The sequence below is a fragment of the Patagioenas fasciata genome, chromosome 24, assembly GCF_037038585.1.
Source record: "Patagioenas fasciata isolate bPatFas1 chromosome 24, bPatFas1.hap1, whole genome shotgun sequence".
Taxonomy (NCBI): domain Eukaryota; kingdom Metazoa; phylum Chordata; class Aves; order Columbiformes; family Columbidae; genus Patagioenas; species Patagioenas fasciata.
In genome coordinates this window covers 2,929,511-2,953,310 of record NC_092543.1, presented here as the reverse complement: position 1 = coordinate 2,953,310, position 23,800 = coordinate 2,929,511, and the positions used below count along the sequence as shown (strand labels likewise).

Genomic DNA, 23,800 nt, shown 5'->3' with positions numbered 1-23,800 from the left:
TGAAGCGCTGCAAATCCACCTCTGCCTGCAGCACCGATGCGTCGGCAGGTAATTAGGAGAGATTAAGGGAAGAACAAGATGACCCCGCTCCGGCAAGGCTCTGGAGAGAGAGGAACAGACGCGGCAGCCAGAAGCTTTGGGCTTTTTTTGATCAGCAGAGAAGTAACAGGTGGCCGTATGGCGTGCAAGCTCCAACGGGACCATAACCACGAATCCTAATAATGCTGTGCTTGTCACTAATAGAGCGGAGAAGGAGCGGGATGACGCTGTTTCCCAGGGAGTGGGGAGAAGAGGCAGCTCACCTGCACACCTGGCAGTGCTGTGGACAGGGAATGGATGGATGGGCAGAGATATCAAGCTCAGACACAGGGGGCTCAGCCAAATCAGGAGAAGGAATATTGTTTTCCTTTTGCTGAGTGAATTATTTGGAAGAAACAGAAGACAGAGAAAGGGAAACAACTGCTGCTGCTTCATTAGACGAGTGTCAAGTCCTCTTTTCCTCCATTATTAGTCCTTCTGGAAGCTACCGTCCTCTGCCTCCCACCTCTGTCCTCTTGGGAAAAGCTATTAGTAGCTTGGGATGGCTGTTTTATTGACAGCAGAAGCTGTTTGGCTGGCCACAGGAAAGTTAAATAGTAATAAGCTGCTATCTGCCTTGATTTCACTCTGCAGCCCTCATCCTGGGCTCTGTAACAGGGAGAGCAGCAGACTGCAAGCGAAAGGCAAATTCCTCTAAGCAGAGCAGACAGGGCAGCTCTGCTACAAGTGTGCTGATCACTCTGGGAGCCAGATGGAGTCTGAGGCTTGCAGCAGTAACCGCTACCAGAGGAGAGATGGGGAGCGAGGTGAAGGCAGCTCCTGCGAGCAGCCAGAGCTGATCACAGCCCTGCTTCAGACTCACATTTGGTTCCAGAACCCTCCTCTCCTTGGCAAGAGCTCTGGAAGGAAATCTTTGGGCTGAAGACACTGGAGGGGTAACGCAGGAGACACAGGTTCTGTTACTGTTACTCCCCTTCGCCTGGGATGGAGCGCATGTCTGTGGCATTTAACTGGAGAAAGCACCACAAAATATTCCCAAGAGACCCATCGTGCTGTAGCCCAGAGCACTAGGCCTAAATATCTCTTCCATCTCTCCAACAATTCTGATCGCAGGGAACAAAGAACAGGTCTGTGAATGCAAGTTATTTACAGTGCTCAGTTCCAGGCACTCTCCTCCTCCAGAGAGAGACCACTAAATGGCTGGGAAATGTTATCTGGCTTTAAAGGGATGAACTATGAGAAGAGAACTCAATTTCTTTTCCCGTGAGCAGGGCCAGATCAGTGTAAGATGGTTCAAGGCTTATAAAATATTAAATCAGTCACACAGGCTGGACACAGATAAAAAGGGGTTTGTGCTGACGGAACAGCAGCAAACAGAAATAGGCACAGCTTTCCAAGTATGTGCACAAAGTACCGTCGCACTCAGGAGTTTTGGCCAGGGTTTGCATCTGCCAGGGCAACCTTTGGGTTTTGCACTTCTCAGTGAGAGGGGACACATTTCACATCAGTGCTGCACGTGAGGGAAGCTGAAGTAAGAGGTGATACAGATGAAAACATGGACAAGGGAGGTGGAAAGGAAAGAGGAAATGGCCAAGGAAGAAGCTGCAAGAATATGTGCATTAGAAGGGGTAATAAACTAAGCTGTTAACTCTGATCATTAGAGGCTGTAAGGAACATTTAAGGTAGGAATGTTGTTTTTACAAAACTAAGGAGCTGGTGCCTGACCCCAGTGGGGGAGAAGGACCGAGATACATCAGACTATGAATCCTTAACATAAAACAAACTCTCTTCAAACTCCCAGAATGCAAACTGATACCTGTATTTACAAGTTAATCTAGGGGGAAGGGTGGTCAAAGGGCCAGGAACCCATATTTCAAATAGATTGATAAGGGGAAGGGTATTGTTAGAGTTAGAAGAATAAAATACGTAAAGTGAGGCAGGGTCAGGCGGTCTGTAAACCCTGAAGTACCAACCACTGGGGAACAGGGGAGAGAAACTGCGGCTGGGATTTGGGGGGATATAAGCAGGGGTTTTTTTGCCCTATTCTGTGTGCCAACCTCTACGCAGAACACCCGCTCTTGCAAAGTGGTTATTAAAATCTGCTCTGCTGTGAGAGATCCCGCCTGGGTCTATTCTATTGGCAAGGTAATTGTTTCCTACATGGCCCCGCTCCCGCCCCAGGGCTGAAAGAGCTGGGGCTCCTACAAAACCCTCCCAGCCCTGGGCAGCCGCTGGCAACAAGTGGGCACAAAGGCACACAGACTCCAAGACAGAACATTCCCGCTTACCTCTTTCTCCCCGCAGATATTGCTGATAATGGAGCTGGAGGCTGGGCTTGAGGAAGGTCCCAGGACACCCACCACTCCTTTGGGGAGAATCTGGCACACTGCAGGAACCAGGGAGAGTAAACGCGTTAAACTTCACCCTCAATTTCCAGCAGAAGACATTCATGCCTACAGTAACCGCTGCACCTGACTGAGGACATGGTATCATCTGCTTCACTCAACACACTCCCTGCCATTCATGTCCCCAGAAAGTCCTTCTGAAGCGCTGTCACCCTGCCTGTGACACCCTCCTCTCCCACCTTTCCCCAGCCATTACAAATCCCACCTGAACCCTGGTATCCTCGTCTCTGACTCAGGACTGGGGTCTCTCTCTTATAATGTCCCTTTTTGGCCCCATCTGCTCTGCTCCAAGATAAAACAATAAGCAAAGTTTAAGGAAGGTGCTAAACACAACAGTAACTTAGCTTCAAAGCATCATCTAGCAGCAAACAAGCTTGTAGGAATTTCTTCCTCATCTGCTGCAGAGCTGAGTGGTAATAATAAGAACTGTATTACTGGTTTTGGTATCTTTTTTTTCTGGCTCCACGCCACCGAGGTGAGCAGAACAATAAAAAGACCTTGCCATAATGAAGAAGTTAAATCCCTTCCCTCAAGCTACCCAGGTTAAACTGCAACCTTTTGTCCTTTTAATTCACAGCACAAATTTAGCCAAATGGCCTGAATCCCTGGGCTCCCAAAGGCTCATCTGAACTTGTGCTTGTTCCAAAATATCAAACCAGCCACACACTCAGCTCCTTTCTCCCCGAACAGACCAAGAATAATTTGCTCAACAAAGATTCATTTGCTCAACTGGCGTCAAGCGACTGCTGTCTAAAGAAAGATGACACCCGAGGAGAAAGGAGGGACCAAAACTACTTATCAGTCCTGGCAACGTTTTCAGATGTAAAAACTAAACCATCGCATCACAAAGCTGAGGATTTAAAGATAGTCCCTCTTCACCCTCTGTTTCAGAGCATCAAACTCACTGCAGGTTTACATGTCTGAGAAGCTTGTGCAATGGTTGTAAGAAGTCAACCAAATTCAGCAGCTACAAAAATTCAAACCAGAACGTATTTTTTTGTGGTGAAGGGGTTCATAGTGAAAACAGTCATGGTACAGATCAGACCAGGTTTTCTATCAACTTCAAGTCTTTAAATCAAGACTGGACATGAAACAAGAGCTCATAACGTGCTTGAAACAGCAAGCCATGGGGCTGAGTGTAGCGTTCAGCATGGGAATGTCCAAAGTCCATTTGATGCAAAATATAAGACCAGCTAGCCAAGGTGGTCACCTCTGGCCTTGGACCTCACAAGTCCCCATGGCCTCGTGACTGAAATACGACGCCAAAAGCTGAGGACTCAGTTTGTCACTTTGGGGAACTGGTTTTACTTCTCTCCAAGCGCTACTTGTAGGGAGAACTTCATACAGGAGTAGGTCCCTATGCACACTGATTGCTCTGACTTCTTACAGAAAGTGCCAATGACATGAAAACCTCTTCTCCTGGGTTTCCTCCCTTCCAAACTCTCTCACCCTCCAACCATCTCAATCTGCTACAGAACGAGTGATATTTTTCTGCGGCATCTTCAAAGGAATCCAGTACTTTGCTTCTTCTCTGTGCTTAAAAATTTACAGGCACTTACACCTCTTCAGAAGAGCCTTTTAAATAAGAGCAGCAGCAACTGGAAAGCCCCACATGCTATCTCAGCTGCACCAGACGCTTGGGTGCTCTGAAATTCAGCATCTAGGAGCAAAGAGCTGCTCAAGTCCTCTTTATTGTGGATAAAGTCATTAGGGTAAAAGTCCTCGGGGGGAATTTTGTTGTGCGTGCAGGGGAAACTTTGGTGAGCGTTTCTCTTCTCATCTCTGGCACTGAGAACAAAAAGTGGGTTAAGTAGTCATAGCAACAGCGTTGCAACAACTGTCAGAAGAAAAAGACGGGGCTTATCACTCCAAGGGCAAAACATCCAGTAAAATTAAGGAAAATGAATGGAAACAAAGTGGAAGTGCCTGAGGCAAAGGTTTTGACCACATTTAGAAAGCTGCTCCTCTTGTAATCCAAACACATTTCCTATTGCAGAACATTACCTGATGCTGTTAGTTGCCACAGGGAGAAAAGGCTCAACCTGCTACGGCTGTGGGCCCTGCGGATTCAGGTGGGCGCTTGCAGGGATGTAGAAATGTTGGCCCTCTACCAAAAATGCATCCCAAATAACCGCAGGGACTACAACCACAGGTACCTGCCACTCGTGCCTCTTGACACTTCAACACACAGGTGCCACGTAAGCTACGCGCGCGACACATTCTTAATTCCTGCAGACGTACCTCTGCTCAAGATTGTGTCCACTTTTTATGCTTTCTGGGATTCAGCACCCCAAGAAATGCTGGACATTGATGTCACGTGCGTGTGGAGGCGCAAAACCTCTTGATCCTCAGTGTCTCGGGGCGCTTGGCGATCATTTCCATGCGCTCTCCCTGTTCAAAGCAGGGCCGAGAGCACGCGCCCAGGGAGCAGAGCCCAGCATTGCTTGCACTGCACAGATACCCAATACGAGGGCTTCAAACTGCATGCAAAGAAGATTCCTACCTCTAAGGGAAAATCAATGAGCAGGGAAGGTATGCAACTACCCCAACTTCTCCAGGATGGCAAAACGTACCAGAGGATCGTGAATGGCAGGGACTGGTCAGGACGGGATTATCATACAGAAAACACTAAGTGTATAAATGGATGGAGTTACATCCTGCACCGTGGTAGCAAAACTGCAGCATCCTTTCTTCTTATTATTAGGAACCCACAACCAGAGCAGGTTTAAGAGTGAAATCCACTAAAATGGTGGGACAGTGAATAGCACATTTCAGACAATGGCACTGAATGGACGTAGCAGGGACTTGGATATATCGGTGTGAATTTTAAATCCCCCGGTTGGTCGCTCACTTTGACCACTGACCTGCCCTGAGATGTTTGGATTAACAACACAAAGACGTTTAAAAGACTGATGAGACAATAGGGGACGGGATGACAAGTAGGAAATCTGTCCGCCCTGAATATCAAAAAGAATACGGTGTTTTAGATGAAGACATGATTAAACAAGTCATCTTGGATCTCCATAAAAGGAGCTGCAACATCAAACACAAAGACAAAACAGGCTGTACTTATAATGACAAAAAAACCCTTTATCCATAACCTTTCGCTGCAAGCTCATTTCAAAACACAGGACGCCACAGCTGTTGCATACAGGAACAGGCAGTGTTTGTCTTCATTCATATAGAAAGCTGAAATAGCAAATCAGGCATGAATGTGATTAAGCCTGACTCATATTTTACCTGCTATAGCAATTGTGATTTTGTGGCTCGCTAACAGCAACACGCCTGAGTCAGTCAGCGGGAAAAGCAGAACAACAACAGCACAACACTCAAATAAAACTAACTCTCCAAATGTCTTTATTCTCTTGAAGCACTAATTGTACACGGAATATCACTGATGGGGTGTAATGACAGCACTCCTAGATCAGTCGGCTAAGCTGCGATATTTAAGGGTGATTCAAAAGGTGTGAAATTTTAGAACGGTATTAAACAGATGTATAACAGCTTTGCAGTCATAGGTTAAAACATCTAAACTGCTTTTATTAATATTACGTGTGATAACAAATACCAGTGAGTATTAAAGCTGAGAAGTCAGATGTTTGAAAGCCATGAAAGCCTTTAAATTTGAGTTAAAGTATCTGATTCTCCTCTGCTACTGCTATAAATCAAGAAAACTTCAGTGACATTAATAGCACAGCCATGCAGAATGCAGATTTGTCCTTTTGTAAGGAATGCTTCCAGACATTTTTCCCTCTGAAGAAAAGGCAAATAACATATTGCAAACTTATGCCACTACTGACTTCACCGAAATCAAATTAGTTTGCTCCAGTTTCTACTTTTTACATTCTGTAAGTCAAAGTAGAGAAAACAAAGAAAATCACCCCGAGGTGAAAATTCAAATGGAAGATTACCCCTTCCTCACTTATCCCCTTCCCGTGTGTTCCCCAAACACCACGTTTGCCGAAATCAACGATTCCTTGCATAACGCTTCAATCTCAGCAAATCAGAATTCTCCTGCTCGACAAACGTTCCAACAGAAGCATTTCTGAGCAGTCTTACAAGAAACTTCACCTCCGCTCTCGGGTCACTTGCTGTTCGAGCCTGTTTCTGAATCACACAAACACTGCTACACGCAGATTTATGAAAAGGGAAAAAGAACGGAACTAAAAATGCTACCGGTTCTTTCAAAGAGCAACGTTCTCGTTTCCCAGGAGGATCACTGGGAGACCTGTGATACTTTGGAGGGCAAACTGGGAATGGACTCGGAAAGTCCCATCCAGTGGGACTGGACTTGCCCTGTTGCTGTGAACACGGGATGTGCCCAATCTTAAGCAGGTGGCAAAGACCAAGAAAAAGTTAAAAGGGACCTAAAAAGGTGGAGAACTGCTGTTTTAAACACTCCCTGCGATGCCGCATGTGATGATCTTAATCTAGACTGCCTCGTGAGTGACGGGCTCTATAAATAGACAGCCAGGTCCTTGCTGAAATACACTTTATTAACTGAACGCTTCTATAAATAATGCAAACGCTAACTCAGGAAATGAAGGAGCAATCTGCTGATCTCACCGGGCTATCGAGCCCCTTCTGCCAGGTACCCAGAGACCTGCACGGGATGTGTGGCTCCCTGGGGTTGCTCAATGCTGCGCAGAACAAAGAGCAAAGCTACGGGATAAGCAGTCTATTCTAGACCACAACACATTGTCACAGCTTCTGGGGACACCCTGCAGATTACCCAGGCTTGGAACAAAGAACTGCTGGGAAACGAGTCTAAAATCCCTATTATTTAAAATGATTCCTCCAGCTTTTTCAAGTAATAAAAAATGGATAGTCCTCCCCTGAACTCTAAAAGCTGCCTTAAAATTATTCTAAAGGGAAGCTATCCCATTCCAAAGGATTTTCTCTCTGACAGATCTTTCTAGTTTCTTTGCCTTGGGTGCCTGAGAGGTCCATGGGACACTGACCATCAGCTTCACTTTATCATCAGCAAGGGGCTGACATGTTGGAGCATCTAGAGGAACAACAATCTGAGAGACCTGTTTGCATTAAGGAAAGTAAACTACTCATTCAAAATCAGCATTTTTAATCTACATGATTTTAAACATCACTTGAAAACTTCACTTTGTTTAAACAAATTCACTGCCAATCTAAAGCAGCAGCAGAGCCATTGTGTTTGATGACACGACATTCCGCGGGGTTTTAAAAATGACTTATTGCACTGAACTTGCCCAGAGTCTCTTATTTGCACATCAGTAAGTACTTTACCAAGGAGCGTCGCCTCCTGTATCATTACCTCTGTTTATTGACACACAAATGAAGGAAAACAATTTGTCCCAAGCCACTGACACCTGGGCCAGCAGAGAGAACTGGGGAAGGACCAGCTACATGGAGGGGTACTTACTGGTTTCTGCCGTCTCATACTCGCTGTCCCGCAGCAGCTCGAAGATGTCCACCTCCACTTTGGCTTTGCCCGCCCGCTCGGGCGCGCGGTTGATGCGGTTCTTGGCCAGGGTGATGGAGAGTCTCTCCCCTCTGCTGCACTCCATGGGGTCATCCAGGATGGCGGCTGCAGGGGCAAAGGCAGTGGTTAGACTTGGTGAGACCCGCTCAGCTCTGTGCTCCCCCAACCCCAGCACCCCTTCTGAATCCCAGAATGTCAGGGGTTGGAAGGGCCCTGGGAAGCTCATCCAGTGCAATCCCCCATGGAGCAGGAACACCCAGCTGAGGTTCCACAGGAAGGGGTCCAGGCGGGTTTGAATGTCTGCAGAGAAGGAGACTCCACAACCTCCCTGGGCAGCCTGGGCCAGGCTCTGACACCCTCACCCCCAACAAGTTGCTTCTCCTCTTGCAGTGGAACCTCCTGTGTTCCAGTTTGCACCCATTGCCCCTTGTCCTGTCACTGGGTGTCACCCAGAAGAGCCTGGCTCCATCCTCCTGACACTGCCCCTTTCCATATTGATCCCCAGGAATGAGTCCCCCCTCAGTCTCCTCTTCTCCAGCTCCAGAGCCCCAGCTCCCTCAGCCTTTCCTCACACGGGAGATGCTCCACTCCCTCCAGCATCTTGGTGGCTGCGCTGGACTCTCTGCAGCAGTTCCCTGTCCTTCTGGAGCTGAGGGGCCACAACTGGACACAATATTCCAGGTGTGGTCTCCCCAGGGCAGAGCAGAGGGGCAGGAGAACCTCTCTGACCTACTGACCACCCCCTTCTAACCCACCCCAGGTCCCATTGGCTTCCTGGCCACAAGGGCCCAGTGCTGGCTCATGCTCACCCTGCTGTCCCCAGGACCCCCAGCTCCCTTTCCCTACACTACTCTCCAACAGATCGTTCCCCACCTTATACTGGGGTTGTTCCTGCCCAGATGCAAGACTTGCCCTTGTTATATTTCATTAATTTTTTCCCCACCCAACCCTCCAGCCCGTCCAGGTCTCGCTGGATGGCGATCCAGCCAAATCTCCACGGCCACGTTGGCACGTCTCCTCCCGCTGCCGTTATCATCAGCGCGTCCTCCCTCCCACACGCGGCCTTTCCCGCCGCTTCGCCCACCTCCCAGGTCTCGCCAGACGCGTGGGTGATGAAATCTCTGCGGCAGCGGCTGCGTTACCTGCCGGTAACAGCACGGCAGGGCCGCCCACGCTGCCGGGGCCCAGCGCCCGCTGTGGCACCAGCACCCCCTGCTCGGCCCCGGTGTCCCTATATCGGGACATCCAGCTGTGCACCCCAAGCCACCCTTTGTCCAGGCACTGCCTCACACACCAACGGATGAAGAGCATCCCCAGATAGTCCCAGTTCGCTCATTTAGAAGGCATCGGAATGGTGCTGATCGCTGGAATATTTCAGGAAGCGTGTGGGCGGCTGTGGGTGGGAAGGGACAAATATTTTTCAAACAGAAAGCACTTGACTCTTGAACTTAGCTCCTGGGCCTGCCCACTCAAATCTGTTAGGCAGAGTGAGATAGTGTGGGGTATTATTTTTATTTTCTTCGACGGAACGCAAAAATAAATTGGAGTTGAGCACTAATCACAGCTACGAGCTGGCACAACTCCTGCACCCTGCTGGGCTTATCCTTGCTATTAGGAGGTCTAATCCCAGAATGCAGCTATTCAGTTGTACCTGGGGAAGAGGAGCACTGGTTTTCATTGTGGATGTGAGAAAGCCACAGAAGAAGAAGAAAGTTGGATGCCTTGCTGAAGCTTTGAAACGTAATTGTGCTGCGGTAGGTTTGGATTTGGCATTTGGGGGGTTTGGGGATAGAGAAAACCAGAGTGAAAAACGTAAATCAGCCAGCAGCACATCAGCTGTGAACATGGTGAGTGTCAGGAGGATGGAGCCGGGCTCTTCTGGGTGACAACCAGTGACAGGACAAGGGGCAATGGGTGCAACCTGGAACAGAGGAGGTTCCACTGCAAGAGGAGAAGCAACTTGTTGGGGGTGAGGGTGGCAGAGCCTGGCCCAGGCTGCCCAGGGAGGCTGTGGAGTCTCCTTCTCTGCAGACATTCAAACCCGCCTGGACCCCTTCCTGTGGAACCTCAGCTGGGTGTTCCTGCTCCATGGAGGATTGCACTGGATGAGCTTTCCAGGTCCTTCCAACCCCTCACACTCTGGGATTCTAAGAGCAAGGGCTCATCAGGGCAGAGTCCAAGGATACACACATTTGAAAGGCTGGGACCACTGCTAAAGTCACATGGTGATGTTGTGCTGTAGGTGGGACCGAGAACATGTTCCTCAGAGGGCTGGTTTGTGCCTTGAAAGATCTCACTGCTCCCCCACTGCTTCACAGCCACCAGCACACAGAGCCTCCAACACAGCCCAGCCTAACGCGGAAATCGGCCTTGGGTTCAGGCTCCTCTTACTTCGGCTTTCCTGTCCCCCAGGCTTGCTTTGGACCAACCTGAATCTCAAAGCACAGTTTCAACAACCAACTTGCATCCCATAGCAGGGCTCTTTTCTCAGCTCATCCCAGTGGGATCTCTTCTCCCACGACAAAACCAGAGAGCATCTCTGCTTCCCCATCCCGCCCTAACTCCGTCTGTGGAAGGGAACTCGATACCCAATGCACTGGTGAAGCACAGGCAGTCAACACCGACCTGACTTACTTCGTATCCTGGCGATATCAGCTTAGGAACTCCTTCTCTTCCTACTTTTTCCCAGTTTTACAGGAGCTAAACTGAATTACACGCAGCAACTCTTGCACGATACGCACAGATGTCTCGGCAAACATTCCCGGCCCTTCAGGCGACACCATCTCCTCTAACCCGCAAGCACCATCATTATCCGCAAAGCTAGGGTAGTTAATCTTAATCTCATTAGGCAAGAAAAAGGTTGTGCTTTCCATTAAGGCCAGGATGACAGATCACAGGTTTTTTAAGACATCGGTGTGGCTGGTGACTGCTCTTAATTACAAAGGAGCTGGAGACATCCAACATCAGCTTGCACAGCTCCCCGGTTCTCCAGGAAAGCAGCAGCAGACAGAGAATCAAGTCCCGAACAGGTTCCGGCTTCTCATTACACACAACTGTGTAAACTTCGCACGACAGCCCCGTTTCCAGGAAACGGTGAAGCAATGCACTAAACGTGATGAACGCCACCAAACGCTGCTGCCGCTCCAGGTGCTGACACAGCAAAATTAGAGATCCGTGGGGGGGAAGCCTGTGTCAGCATTCTGGGATTCATTATATTCTAATTTAAGGCTTCAAAATCACTGCACTGGACAACATTTTGAAGTATTTTCTTCAACAGTCTGTTTTCAAACAAAATCCACTTCCACTAATGCACAGTTAAATGCATTTTAAAAATAAAAAGGTTGAAACGGAAGCATTTCAGCTGATTTCATCAGAACGCCTAAGCACGAATGGGTGCACAGGGATTTGTTTGTCTCTATTCAGGATGGGATTTTCCATTTTTCTTTTTCGAACTCTTGAAAACTTTCCTACAGCTGAGGAAAACATATCTATATATCTATATAGATATATATATATATCCCAGACACACAACAACAAAACCAAACCCCTTTCCATACTACCCTAATGAATTCAAATTCTGCAGCAAATATATAAGGGGGAAAGTGCTCACAGCATGGGACAAGATTTAGAAACAGCCTGAATCCCATGGAGAGAAGGTGGGAGAGTAGTTAGTTTTGCCACATATTAAACCAGCCCCCGGAACAGCCAAGGTAATGAGGCTGAACTAATCTTTATTTATTAAAGCTAGTGGATGAAAAAGGTCGTTTAATGTTTAAAAAAGGTTGGTTTAAAAACTTCACGGCTTGGGACACAGTGCCGAAGCTCATCTAATAGTGGCATCATTAAGTATGAATGAAAAACCTTTATAGATATTCCCTTTCATCTATTCCTGACTATTAAACATGAGAAGATGCGCCGAGTAAATCGTTAATCCTGAAAACGTACAGCAAAGCCTTTGAACTTTGTTGGCCTCAAAAATCACTTCTGTCTTCCCCACCATAATAAATGTCTCCAATTTAGACTGAACCATGAGGAAAACATTCCAGAGGGAGTCAGGAGCACCTGGGTTTGCGGCACCCAGTGCTGCTTAGGATTTCACATGGAATAAGAGTTAAACAGCTTTGAGCGAAGCCAGCGAGAACCGGCTGGAAACACCTTTTCCTATGGGATATTCCAGTCTTGATAGATAAACATCCTTTATATAGTAATAACCCTTTTTTATCTTAATACGCCCAGGTTTGCCTTACACTTAACACGAACCCACGAAGCTACACAGCAGAAGAGATTTGGATATGCACTGAAAAGAGTCGCGTTACAGCTGCTCAAGATTTGAGCAACAAGTGACTTCAACTGCAAATTTCCATCAACCGCCAATTTTCAATGCAAAAACTAATGCTCAAAATTAATGGCTTAACAGCAAGAACTAGAAACAAGTTATTAGTGGTAGCCAAACAAATACAAGATGACATGACGGTGCCCTCTGATGCACTTGCGAGCTTTACTACACATCACCGCTTAATTCATGATCCAACAAAGACCTAATGAAGTAGCGTTTTTATAACAGTAACAGGGAACAGATGTTACTGGGAGGTTTACGCGTTGCTACCAACAGTGTTCAGCTGACCCTTCCCTGTTAACTTCATCAAATATTGCTACATTTCCTCAGATGCTTTTCACACCATTGAGATGTAAAGCCATGCTCGGAAATACAACCGCCATCTCAAGTAATCTCTTGAAGATGTAGATTTAGCAAAGCACTGGCTTAGTAAACACAATATTTCATGGCTCATAAGCTGTCACTCCAAGTTAAAAAGATATAAAGGCATCCGCAGTATTTCTCAGGTGTCTCCTCTGGCAGGTTAAGATCACACCTACAGCCTCTTCTGATTTATACTGTGAGCAGTCCTCCAATCCTCTGTGTTCCCGTGAGGAACAGACTCCCACATTAAGAACTGGAACCTCAGTAAGACCGGGCTTAGGCACCGAGACGATCCTGGACCTACCGCTGGAGCTGCCGAGTCTTCAGCCACAAAACCATGAACCCTTCAGACTAAAGACACACCAGCAAAACACTGTTCTGTAAGCAGTAACACCACAGGGTTTCGGACCCATGTGACAGGGCAGTTGAATAAATACGGTCGCAGAATTGCCTTATTTTGCACATTTCTCCTCTACTGCATACAGTACCAGGCTGTCAGTGCAGTAAAGGATAAGAACTTTGTAGGCTTCCTCATTACAAAGCTGTCGAGTATTGCTCTAGTGGAGAAACAGGTGGGATTATGTTTCCATTATAACCTCCAAAGTGATGCTTAAAAATAAAATAAAAAGTCATCCATATGCTATTACTCTGAGAGGAAACTGGATCTCATCAAGGAAAAAGAAAATCAAAAACCATAAACTCTCCTCCACAAAGAGACTTGATAATGTTTGTCTGATCAGTGCAGCACAGGGCTATTTATTGCTCTTGGCTAACATTGGAAATCTGCATTTAAATGGAGCTTCTCTATCATTTCTTCTATCCACAGAGAGTTAATCCAGGAGAGAGAGAGAAGGGGAGACACAATAAAAACAGCTATGAGCTTTAGTTTCTACTGCTTGAAGCACAACCCCTCTTTTCTCTTCTTTAATGATTGCTTTGTGCACATAAAATCAGAATAACGTGCTCCAAGACCAGGAGTTTCCAGCAAGACAGAGGATGCCATCACACTCCTCCTCTGCCCTCCCCGAGCCTGCAAAGGGGACAACCCATGAATCACAGACACCTGAGGCACATTGCAGCTACAGCTAAAGAATCCAAACAGCGTGTTTGCAACCAGATAAGTCCTACGTATGGGAAGAAATTATTATAGCTCTGAAAGAAAGGGACCTCTAGTGAGGCAGGCTGTAAGAACGAACAAGAAGGGCTCTCCATCTCACGTGGGCAGATAGAAAAGGGAAGGAGGTAAAGGGCTAATGCTAAAAATGGAGCAACAGGAAGGCACAGTGGGACACGTTTCGATGGAGGCATCCCCAGAGCCACAGAATCACAGAGTGTCAGGGGTTGAAGGGCCCTGGAAAGCTCATCCAGTGCAATCCCCCATGGAGCAGGAACACCCAGCTGAGGTTCCACAGGAGGGGGTCCAGGCGGGTTTGAATGTCTGCAGAGAAGGAGACTCCACAGCCTCCCTGGGCAGCCTGGGCCAGGCTCTGACACCCTCACCCCCAACAAGTTGCTTCTCCTCTTGCAGTGGAACCTCCTGTGTTCCAGTTTGTTTGGGGCAGGAGAACAAGGGAGTGACCCCCAAGCTGCCTCAAAATGGCGGCACCAGAATCACCTCAGGGCTCAAAATGGCAGCACCAGAGTCACCTCAGAGCCTGTTTCTGCGCACGTGTACCTGCTGTGGGGAGATGCCTTTTTGTTTCCCTGGAGCTTTGCCCGCAGCAGGAGGTGTTCATAACAGATTTGCTGCATCTCCGAAAAGCCTGTCTATCAAACCGGACTGCAGTTCACCACAAAATACGAGCTACTCAGTGGATACTTATGCATATCCACATAAGCTAAGTACCTAAGTGCCTAAATCTTATTTTCTTAGGGGGCCAGTAAAAACACTGACCAAAGTTAGAAACCTCATTTTTCTGTCTTTTGTCTCAATCACCTCCAGCTGAGTTTCAAGAGGAAGGTTTTCTGCCCATTTCCGCGGTCTCAGGTGAGCGGCAGCAGCTGTGGTTTTGAGGAGGAGAGCACTGGGACCCGCCGGGGGGCCAGTAAACTTGGCAAGACCAGGAAACAAGCAAGAGCTTAATTAAGTCAGCGGAGAGCATAACTACAAGAAAAATAACCGCACAAACCCCAAGGGCCAGCTCCAGGCAGACAAAAAGGCTGAAAAACAAATGGGGAAAGTCCGCTAGGATTTATAGTTGTAATCATAGATTTGAGAGATGGCGACGCACAGTGCGGCTGCACAAGATGGGGAGGCGCAAAGCAAACCGCCGCGGAGCCCCGGCCGGCACGGGACGCTTCTCCTGGTGTCGCAGCCACAATGAGCACGTTCTGCAGCACAAAATCCCAGAGCTGCTCTCCACTGTAATTCAGTGGCAGCCAAGGCCACTCCAGCACACACACAGCGCTCGGGGATTTAACTGACAGCGATGTGAGCAGAGCCAGCATTTCCAGAACTGACACTTCATTTTCTGCACAGAACCGCTTCTTGGAGCGCCGGTATCCTTCAAGATTAAGGAACCTGGGGCCCCTCTAAAGCCAGTGGATTTCTGTTTATGTAAGTGGGGCCTTTAGTGACCACTTTCCTCTTAACCCTACCTGAGATTTCAGCATTTACAGTGTGTTCTTTCAGCATCCTGCTACTTCAGCCAGCTGATTAATTGCATACAGAGACAGCAAATAGCGTTGGCATGTCCCCAATGTCAAGGTGAAAAGGGGGGAAATGCTGTAGCAATGGGATCTAGGGTTTTGCTTTCAGATATTTAGCACGGGCTCTATTTTTGTGACAAATCATCAGCCATTGTTGCTATTACAAGTCTCTAAAAGATGGATCCAAGGACCTGCCATGCTGGATGTAGACACAATGACAATCCCCTTCAACATACAAGACAAACGGTAGGTGGGATTACTTTCATTCTCTTCTGATGGATGAAAAGCAGAGGTACAAAGAGATCAAGTGAGTCCGCCAGAAGGCCACATGGCAAATAAACAGATTGAACGCGCCAAGAGACTTCAGAAACCCTTGTTGACCACCAAGGACCTGAGTAGAAGACGAACAATGGCGGGAAAAGGTGACATTGGTAACCTCGCCCCCGTCGCAGAAGATCCTGATGTATTAAACTACAGGAAAGTTTGATCCAATTATAAAGCAATGACATGCGAGCCCTTCACTGACGTGCCTTGGGATTGTTTTCATCTCTTTGCTTTGCTGGTAGAACAAACATCTTTTCCTGCTGAGTCACACTCAAATTAGATGCTAAAGAGCTGCCACACCAGATGTGGAAGCCCTTCAGAACCAATATCCATCAATCTACACAGCCTCTATTTATTTATTCTTTGCCACTCAGCCTTCAGCAGTTTAATAGGTTACTTTAATGTCTTCCTGCCTTTCCTCTTCAGTGTGCTCTGCTCACTGCCTTTTTTCCCCTGAGGACCTTCTTCCCCTGGCTTCTGGATGAGAAAACAAACCAGGAATTCTCTTTTCCCTGGACTCTCCATTTTCCTCCATCTCCATCCGTCTGAGCAGCAAACTGCTAATTCATCTCACCCCAGCTTGTGTGCTTGTTTGCTAAGAAAACGATGATGTGCTACTGGAAGGGAACGGCCTTTGCTTTTTTGCACTGAGCTTTCTGGCGCCTGCTGCAAACTGCGGCGTCTCTAACACAACCTGGGAGCTGCTGGAGCATTCGTCTTTGTGAAGCAAAGGAACATGACCAAGTCCATTTTGAAGCGGCCAAGATAACTCTCAGCTGGATGCTCTCATTTGGAAAACAAACCCAAACCAAGCAGTTTCACTTTGTTGTGAGATTCCTTTTTGAGAGAAGGGATCTACAGAGTCCTAAGGGTTTCCTGCGCTTGAAGTGCTGCAAAGTAACACCCTGCTCTAGGTAATCTGTCTCAGACCATCCCTACGTGGGGGTCAAACAGTGCCTGCAGAATCCCTGGCACAACACAAATTAACCACAAGATGATTGGAAGTTACTCCAAAGAATCTCTGAGGTTTCCAGTACAACTGTAAGTACAGAACAACTTTTAGGCAAACAGCTTTTGCTTTCAGCTTGGGAGCTCATTACAGATTCCCCTACATCTGTGCAATGTGGAGAAGTTTTAAACATGCCACAGAGAAACAGGGAAGGGCGAGTCAAGAGGAAGAAAGCAAGAGGCAAGGATAAAGAAAAAGCTCAGCTGCACAGACTAAATTGAATCAGACACAAAAACTCTTAGTGAACAAAGTGAAAGAAACCCAAAGGAAAAGCTATTCCAGCCTCCCAGATGCCGGGCGTGACGGAAGCAGCAGCACGGTAACGCAGGGGGGATCGGGACCCACAGCGGGTCACGGATGACACAAACCAGAACCAACCACACCGCCTGGGGAAGCAGGGCAGCACTGGGGTGAACTACATCCCCTGTAGTTCGTTACGATGCTTCTTAGAGAGGATATTGAATTAGTTACATTAATGCAGCGAGGAACTGGATCAGGCTCACGGTGATAAGCTTAATTAAACAACAGAGTTATCCATAGGCTGGAGTTTATGTTGTAAATAAGCAACATTTATGCCAATTAATTAATGAACAGATCATTAAATCCTCCTACTTTCAAGAACCTTAATGGGGATACATGCAAGAGGTGAACCCCACCACAGACTTTTAATATAAATCAGCGCAATGACACCGTGGAGGGGAGGGCAGGAGGACAGGAGGACAGGGGACCGTGCCAAGGCACGAGAAGACCTGGGACCAGCTCGCACTGCAGTGCAAGCCCAGGTTTCTCTGCTTAGTTCTCAAAGTCTGTAAAAGGCATCTTAACACAGCGCTGAAAACACCTCGGAGACAGCGAGCTGTGTCAGCTGCCCTCATGGATCCCATTCTTTTTCATTATCCCAGCGAGCAGAACTCGCCTGGAGAAACAAAGCTGCTTTATCATCCTCTTCCCACACAAGATATCCAAGGGGCAGCAAACTGCCGTCTCCCCATCGACACCCAGAGCCCTCCGTCACCCACTCCCTGCCACCCCTCTTCACTTTGTGCATCACAGTCCCCACCTCCGCACACGCAGAGCTAAAGGCAAAAACCTGGCCCTCGTGAAATATTGCACTCCGTGACGCTTGAGGTTTAAAGATAAAATTCCCATTCAGGCACTGCTCTGAACTGGGATGAATTGAAGCTCGTGTCTATCACTCATTCTAATTGGAAGATTATGGAAAACCCTTTCTTCCCTCTTTTTCACCTTTTTACTCTGACCGCCCAGAGCCTGAGAGGTTCCACCCAGTTTTAGTGCCTCACAGCCCCGTTGCTCTGAAGTGCAAAGCCTTGTGAGGCTGTGGTTTGCTCAAGCTCATCTATCACATCTGCTCACAAACCCAGCAGTTATTAAAAATTAGAGCTTGTCAAATCACTGCTATATTTTGACCACCACGAGAATATTATTCGCATCCTTCCCTGCTACCCCCAGCCCCTCCTCACGAACCATTCAGTAATCTGTCCTCATTCCCCCGTACTTGCAACGACAGCTTCCAGCACCATGGCTTCCAGGTGGAGCACAGGAGCAGTTCTCTGAGGTTCAAAGATGGAAGCACCTTTATTTTTTGCTGCTCTTTATGGGATGTGAATCAACGACACTGCAATTGGACATTGGACATCAGCTCTGCAGGGAGCCAAGACAAGGCCCTAAGTCACTAACGAGCCCATCAAATGGTCCCAATGAATTCTGCAAGGATGGTTATCAACTCCTTCATCTCTCCCAGTCTTTTCCCTTTTTCTTAACACAATCGTACCAGATTGGGAACTGGCTAATAACGATAATACTAAAATAAACCTCGTTTATGATCAGTTGCAGTATTTGAGCTATTTCCTCTATTCACCATCACAGAAATTGCCTTTTAAATGGATAACAAGGGTTGTGAGGGTCAAGTTATTACCTTGAAAGCTTACATTTTGATACAGCCGACGTTATTGCCTTATATAAATAACAGTTATTACTGTAAAGTTATTTTCCCCCTTCTGTACTTCCAAAGAGTTCCTGCAGGAGATGGCAAAGAAAATGGGTTCCATTAATACTGAACTCAGGCCCTGTTGCTTTCATACTCTAAGTTCCATCGTTAATCTTCCAATGTGTCTTTAACCAAATGTCATTTATTCCACAGCTCTCTGGCAGCTGTTCCTCCCTGTCTCCTCTCCCTCTCCCCAACACCTCCCCACGAAGCAGGAGCTCTTCCTCCCTGACTCATCAGCGGGCGTTGCGCTCCTGCCACGCAGCAAAAAGCCTTTCAGTGCTTGCCCAGGCAGTTTGCTGGTAATTACAGGAAAATATGAGACCCCACAATCAGGAAACACACATCAGAACGAGCTGTGCCGGGCGGATTTCTGTCCTCCCCGAAACCTCGCAGTAAGGATCACAGGATGACTTTGCTAAAACTAATCCTGGAGCGGCAGCAGCCTCGGCAGAGCGGGGTCCTTGTGCGGGCTCTCAGCTCTGCCTCCGGCGCACAGCATCCTCCTTTGAGCGCACTACAAACGCATCTGCCAGACGCCGCTTTTATCTGATTCGATGACGATAAACAAGGCTGTTCTTTTCATTACGGAATCACAAAGCAACTTGAGGCTGCAACTACTGACTGCTCGCACAGGAGTCTCTGAAACAGCCTGTACCCCGTCCACAGCGCTACGAGACAGCCCAGTTCTGCAGCGGCATTTAGATGCCAGTCCTGCCCCCGAGGAGGTAAAACCCACCTATTGCAAGGAGTCGGTTTTTGCAGTTTCGTTGCAATGGGAGCCGTGCACTTCAGAAGTGTCAGGGTCCGAAGAGAGAGCGAATCCAACATGCACCTTCCAACCCAGCAGCAGCCATTGCCTCCAGCAAGGGGAGGACACGCTGACCTTCTAGCGAAGGCAAACAAAATGTTTTCCAGACTCATGAAGCTCGTTAAGGCTAATTACACTTTAGCCATGCGGCACATGGAACTACAGCTCCAGGAAATGGTGCGACTTTCTGCTTCCAAGCTTTGTGCTTGAACACACAGCACCTGCAAAGCCACCCCCATTTCCTCATCTATATTTGCAGGAGTAAATGGTGCAACCATACCGTTCACAGGTACGTTAGCTACGACCTTCTCAACACAGGAGGATCCCTCACCAAAAAGCTTATTTCCACAAACGGGTTAACAGCGAGACCAAGCTATGATGCAAACTGGGGATAAATAAAAGAAGCTTTGCACGTTGCCCACCTTCGAATTACCACCTTTCTCCTGCACCCACCACCTCTGGCACCAGAAATAGCAAAGATTAATGTCTCAGGTTACTTCACGTAACTTCTGGACATCTGGACCTTTCTGTTTTCTCCTCCCCCACCAAGAGTTATGACATTCTCTCTACCCTCTCTCAGTTACAGCCTCTTCATTATCATCTGTCAAGTCCAATTAACACATGCGCTGACATCAGGGAAGATTATTGCTGAAGTCTCCAGTGAGAGCCAGTTGACAGGAGCCTCCACCCTTGAGAAGCGCGAGTAAAATCCCCAGCAGATTGACATCGCGCTTCAAACCACCCTCCCCAGGGAGCCCCGAGCACGCAACGCGCGCCTTGCAGGATTTGCCTTTGGTGGCACCAGAGGACGCTTTGCACGTTGCAGAATGTCTGCCTGGGGCTGCTTTTTGACCCTAGAAGCCCAGGATGTCACAGAATGTCAGGGATTGGAAGGGACCTCGAAAGATCATCAAAGAACAAGGGAGTGACCCCCAAGCTGCCTCAAAATGGCGGCACCAGAATCACCTCAGGGCTCAAAATGGCGGCACCAGAATCACCTCAGGGCTCAAAATGACGGCACCAGAATCACCTCAGAGCTCAAAATGGTGGCACCAGAATCTCCTCAGGGCTCAAGATGGCAGTGCCAGGGGAACCAATTTGGGGTTTTTTTGGCCTCGATGCAAGACTCTACACTTGCCCTTGTTCTATTTCATTAAATGTTTCCCCGCCCAGCTCTCCAGCCTGTCCAGGTCTCTGATGGCAGCACAGCTTCCAGTGTCACCACTCCTCCCAGCTTGGTGTCACCAGCAAACTTGCTGACAGTCACTCTATTCCCTCATCCAAATCATTGATGAATATATTGAATAGTTCTGGTCCTGGTACTGGTCTCTGAGGTGTTTTGACTGGCCACCTACCAGTTGATCAACGCTTCAGCAATCTTGAAGGTTATTAAGGTTGGAAGGAGCAAGATGTCCCACAACAGCATCATTCTGCATTAAGCCCTATGTACGTGTGACATCTCTGTGTCACTGAATCTCTTCAAACAGGGATTAACGGAATAAGGTCTGGCACAAAGCACGGGGTCTGATAACTATTTTACATGTAAGCAGTCACCCCACTCTTGCTGTGATCAGCTGCTGGTTTCACACCACCGCTTCACCCCAAAAGCCAAAAGGAGCCCACCAGAGCTCCCCAGAGGAGCGATGCCCTCCTACCTTTAGCCAAAGTCTCACCCCTGCTCTGCAGAACCACGTCCCTCTCCCCAAACAGCTGCCTACTGGGATACAAAGATCGCAGGCCAGCAATTTGGTTGTTTGCAGGTTGTTTAATTCCCTCCAGACTCAACGCGCCTTTCACACAAAGAACGCTTGGCCGCGTTTCCCATGTTCCTGATGAAGCAGTTAATGAGGAATCTGGACACTGCAAAACCAACAGGAAATTACGGCAACACGAGCCACGACAACTCTCTTATTTTAAACAACAGGATAGGGGAAAAAACCCAAAATATTTCCCTCAAGAACAGCGGGAAAAGGCTACAAGGGAAGAGGTGAAGTGCAAAGGACGCTGGCTTATCCTGGGGCACGGATACCACAGGTGTTACACTACAACATATCCTCAGCACAATGGAGCGTGTTAATTATTAGGAATATTGCCCAGTGCTAAGTAACAGCCTGAGGTCACGGGGAACAGTTTCTAATAGCGCTGGTTCTGGCTACGCCACTTCTGCGAGAGCCCGGCGTCGCTGTTTCTTTAGGTGGGTAACTTTGCTGCAACGTTATGGGTTTTCTTTTTGGTTTTGTTTGTCTGCTAGAAAAAGGTCATAAAAGGGAAAAAAAAGAGACAGACTCAGCTAATTTTTTGGCATGAGAACCGCAGACAAGGTCTTTTAGGCCAAAACTGGTGAGTTTCAAACCACACACACAAAAAAACCCTCATTAAAACAAGCCCTATAAACAGTTCTTTCAAAGGCATAGAGAGGTCCCTTGTTAGACTGGAGGCCTCTGAACGCATGTTTGCTGTGTGTGTTTCGGTGTTGGTGCAGGACCGGGTACACGGCTCACAACCAGAGCTGTGAGATGCTACTAAAGCACAAAACAAAGAATATCCATCCCTTGGCGATGACTTCATTCTTTACATCACCAAAATCTTATATGTATGTGTATATGTATAAATAAACCGCGGAAAGACAACTGTTGGTTAAAATCAACCACCGAGCTAACACGACTCTACCAAGAGCATCAAAGTTGTGTCGCTTTGCTTAGGGGGCTCCGAAGCAGCAGCCCCGTCTCCCCCCATCGTGAGTCCCAGACCGCGGGACGTCCGTCAGTCCTCCCCCTGCGCTGGCGTCAGGAGCAGAGCACGCACACCCCACCCCCGGCCTCAAACGGACATTAAAATCCACCTAGACTGAAAAAGTTGACAATACCCACGGCTCAACGTCGAGAGCTTCAATTAAATCAATTAGCATCCCCATACATGGCTAATATTGGAGACGTAGGAGAGGTTTTATTATCCAAATAGAAAATCAGTTTGTGTGTCCAGATGGTCACTGGAGGCACCGTAATTACCACACTATCACTGTAACTCGGCGTGTTTGGGCCCGTTTCAATGGCACCAGCCCCGTTTATCTGCTTGGAGAGGAGCCCGTGCCATCTGGGCAAGACGAGGTTCATTGTCTGCCTGGCATCCACGGGATAAACACCGCTCCCCCCTCGCTCAACTGCCATTTATTGATGTTGACTCTGAAAAGGGATGAGAGCAGCATGAAGAGACGGGAAATTCAGTTGAAAAACCTCTCGGCACAGAAGGATTCCCTGGGGAGGTGCAGGGCACCAGCAATGGGCTCCCCAGCCCCAAAGGGATGCTCAGGGCAATGGGGAGACGACGGCGCAAGGCAACGTCGAGGTTTTGATTGCGGGGGGACAATAAAACCCTGGCAGATGTATTGTTATCCCCTCTCCTTCCCAACTTGATCCCTCCCTCTCCCCACTTCCCACTCAGCACAGGCGATTGGGAGGGAAAGAAGGACAGAGAGAAGAGAATTGGAGAAATTAAAGATGTTTTACTAATGCTACTGATAAAATAGAGAAAATAATACAAAATATACAAAACCAATCTTCAAAGTCCCAGCAGCCGAAGTCCTGGACTGGACTCCGCAGCCAACCGGAGCTGGATTCAGTCTGTCACTGGCCTCAGTTTGCAGGGACGACTCACAAGGTCCTCTGCTAATGTCACCATAGGGAAAAGGGACGAGATCCTCGTGATCTCCCACTTTTATATGAAGTATCAGGTGAATGGGATGTTATACACAGTTGGTCAGTTTTTGGTCACCTGTTTCTCGTTGCCCCTCTCACAGGATGTGCATCCACTCTTATCAATGACCTCGCATTCCATTGCTATGGCTACCAAAACATGGATCTGGCTTTTCAGGAGAGTGCATCTAATAAGGCTTTAGCTGACAGGCAAATTCACTAAAAGCAAAACTTGTTTTAAGAAACCCAGGACAGGCAACCCTGGCCAAAACCACAGCCCCAAACCTCCCGTTTTCTGGTCCTCACCATTAGCCTGCAAGCCCCGGGGAGCCAGGAGGGCTCCACCTGCATGCGCCACCATCTCCAATCCGTTCTTCAGGTAAATTCATCTTTGAAAGGCAGGACGCAGCCTCTGAGCCCCATGCTGCCTGTCTGCATTGCTCTTCCCTACATGACACAGCCCTGAAAAGGGAAGGAGAGAACGGGAGCCTCTGAGGCTGCTAAATTAACCACCTATGCTTCCTGTGCTACAGAGGCACTTAAAAATAATGGAGGTCCAGCCCCAGCCATCAAACAGGCAGAACGCACACAGGACAGGCTCAGCAATAACTTCTGAAAGCACACCAGCTCCCTGCCTTGGATTATAATGCCCGTTAAATCTCTAACTACGGCTAAAAACCTCCCATTAGTCTCCTCATGTCATCTC

The 23,800-nt window shown here is 47.9% G+C and overlaps 1 protein-coding gene across 4 annotated transcripts in view; it reads right to left on the bottom strand.

Annotated features, from left to right (window-relative positions):
- The window catches only part of GRIK4 (glutamate ionotropic receptor kainate type subunit 4), a 174,241-nt gene that overhangs the window by 60,871 nt on the left and 89,570 nt on the right, over nucleotides 1-23,800 (bottom strand). For 3 of the 4 annotated variants that reach the window (XR_011735631.1, XM_065855672.2, XM_071798661.1), the window contains exons 3-4: nucleotides 7,843-8,007; nucleotides 2,328-2,425 (exon numbers count right to left, since the gene is read on the bottom strand). Coding sequence is in view for 3 of the 4 variants with exons in the window: in XM_065855672.2 (XP_065711744.1) it covers nucleotides 2,328-2,425; nucleotides 7,843-8,007 (263 nt within the window). In the remaining variant the exon portion in view is untranslated. Of the gene's footprint in view, nucleotides 1-2,327; nucleotides 2,426-7,842; nucleotides 8,008-19,330; nucleotides 19,409-23,800 lie in introns of those variants that run through there. The other variant, XM_071798660.1, reaches the window with a different exon arrangement.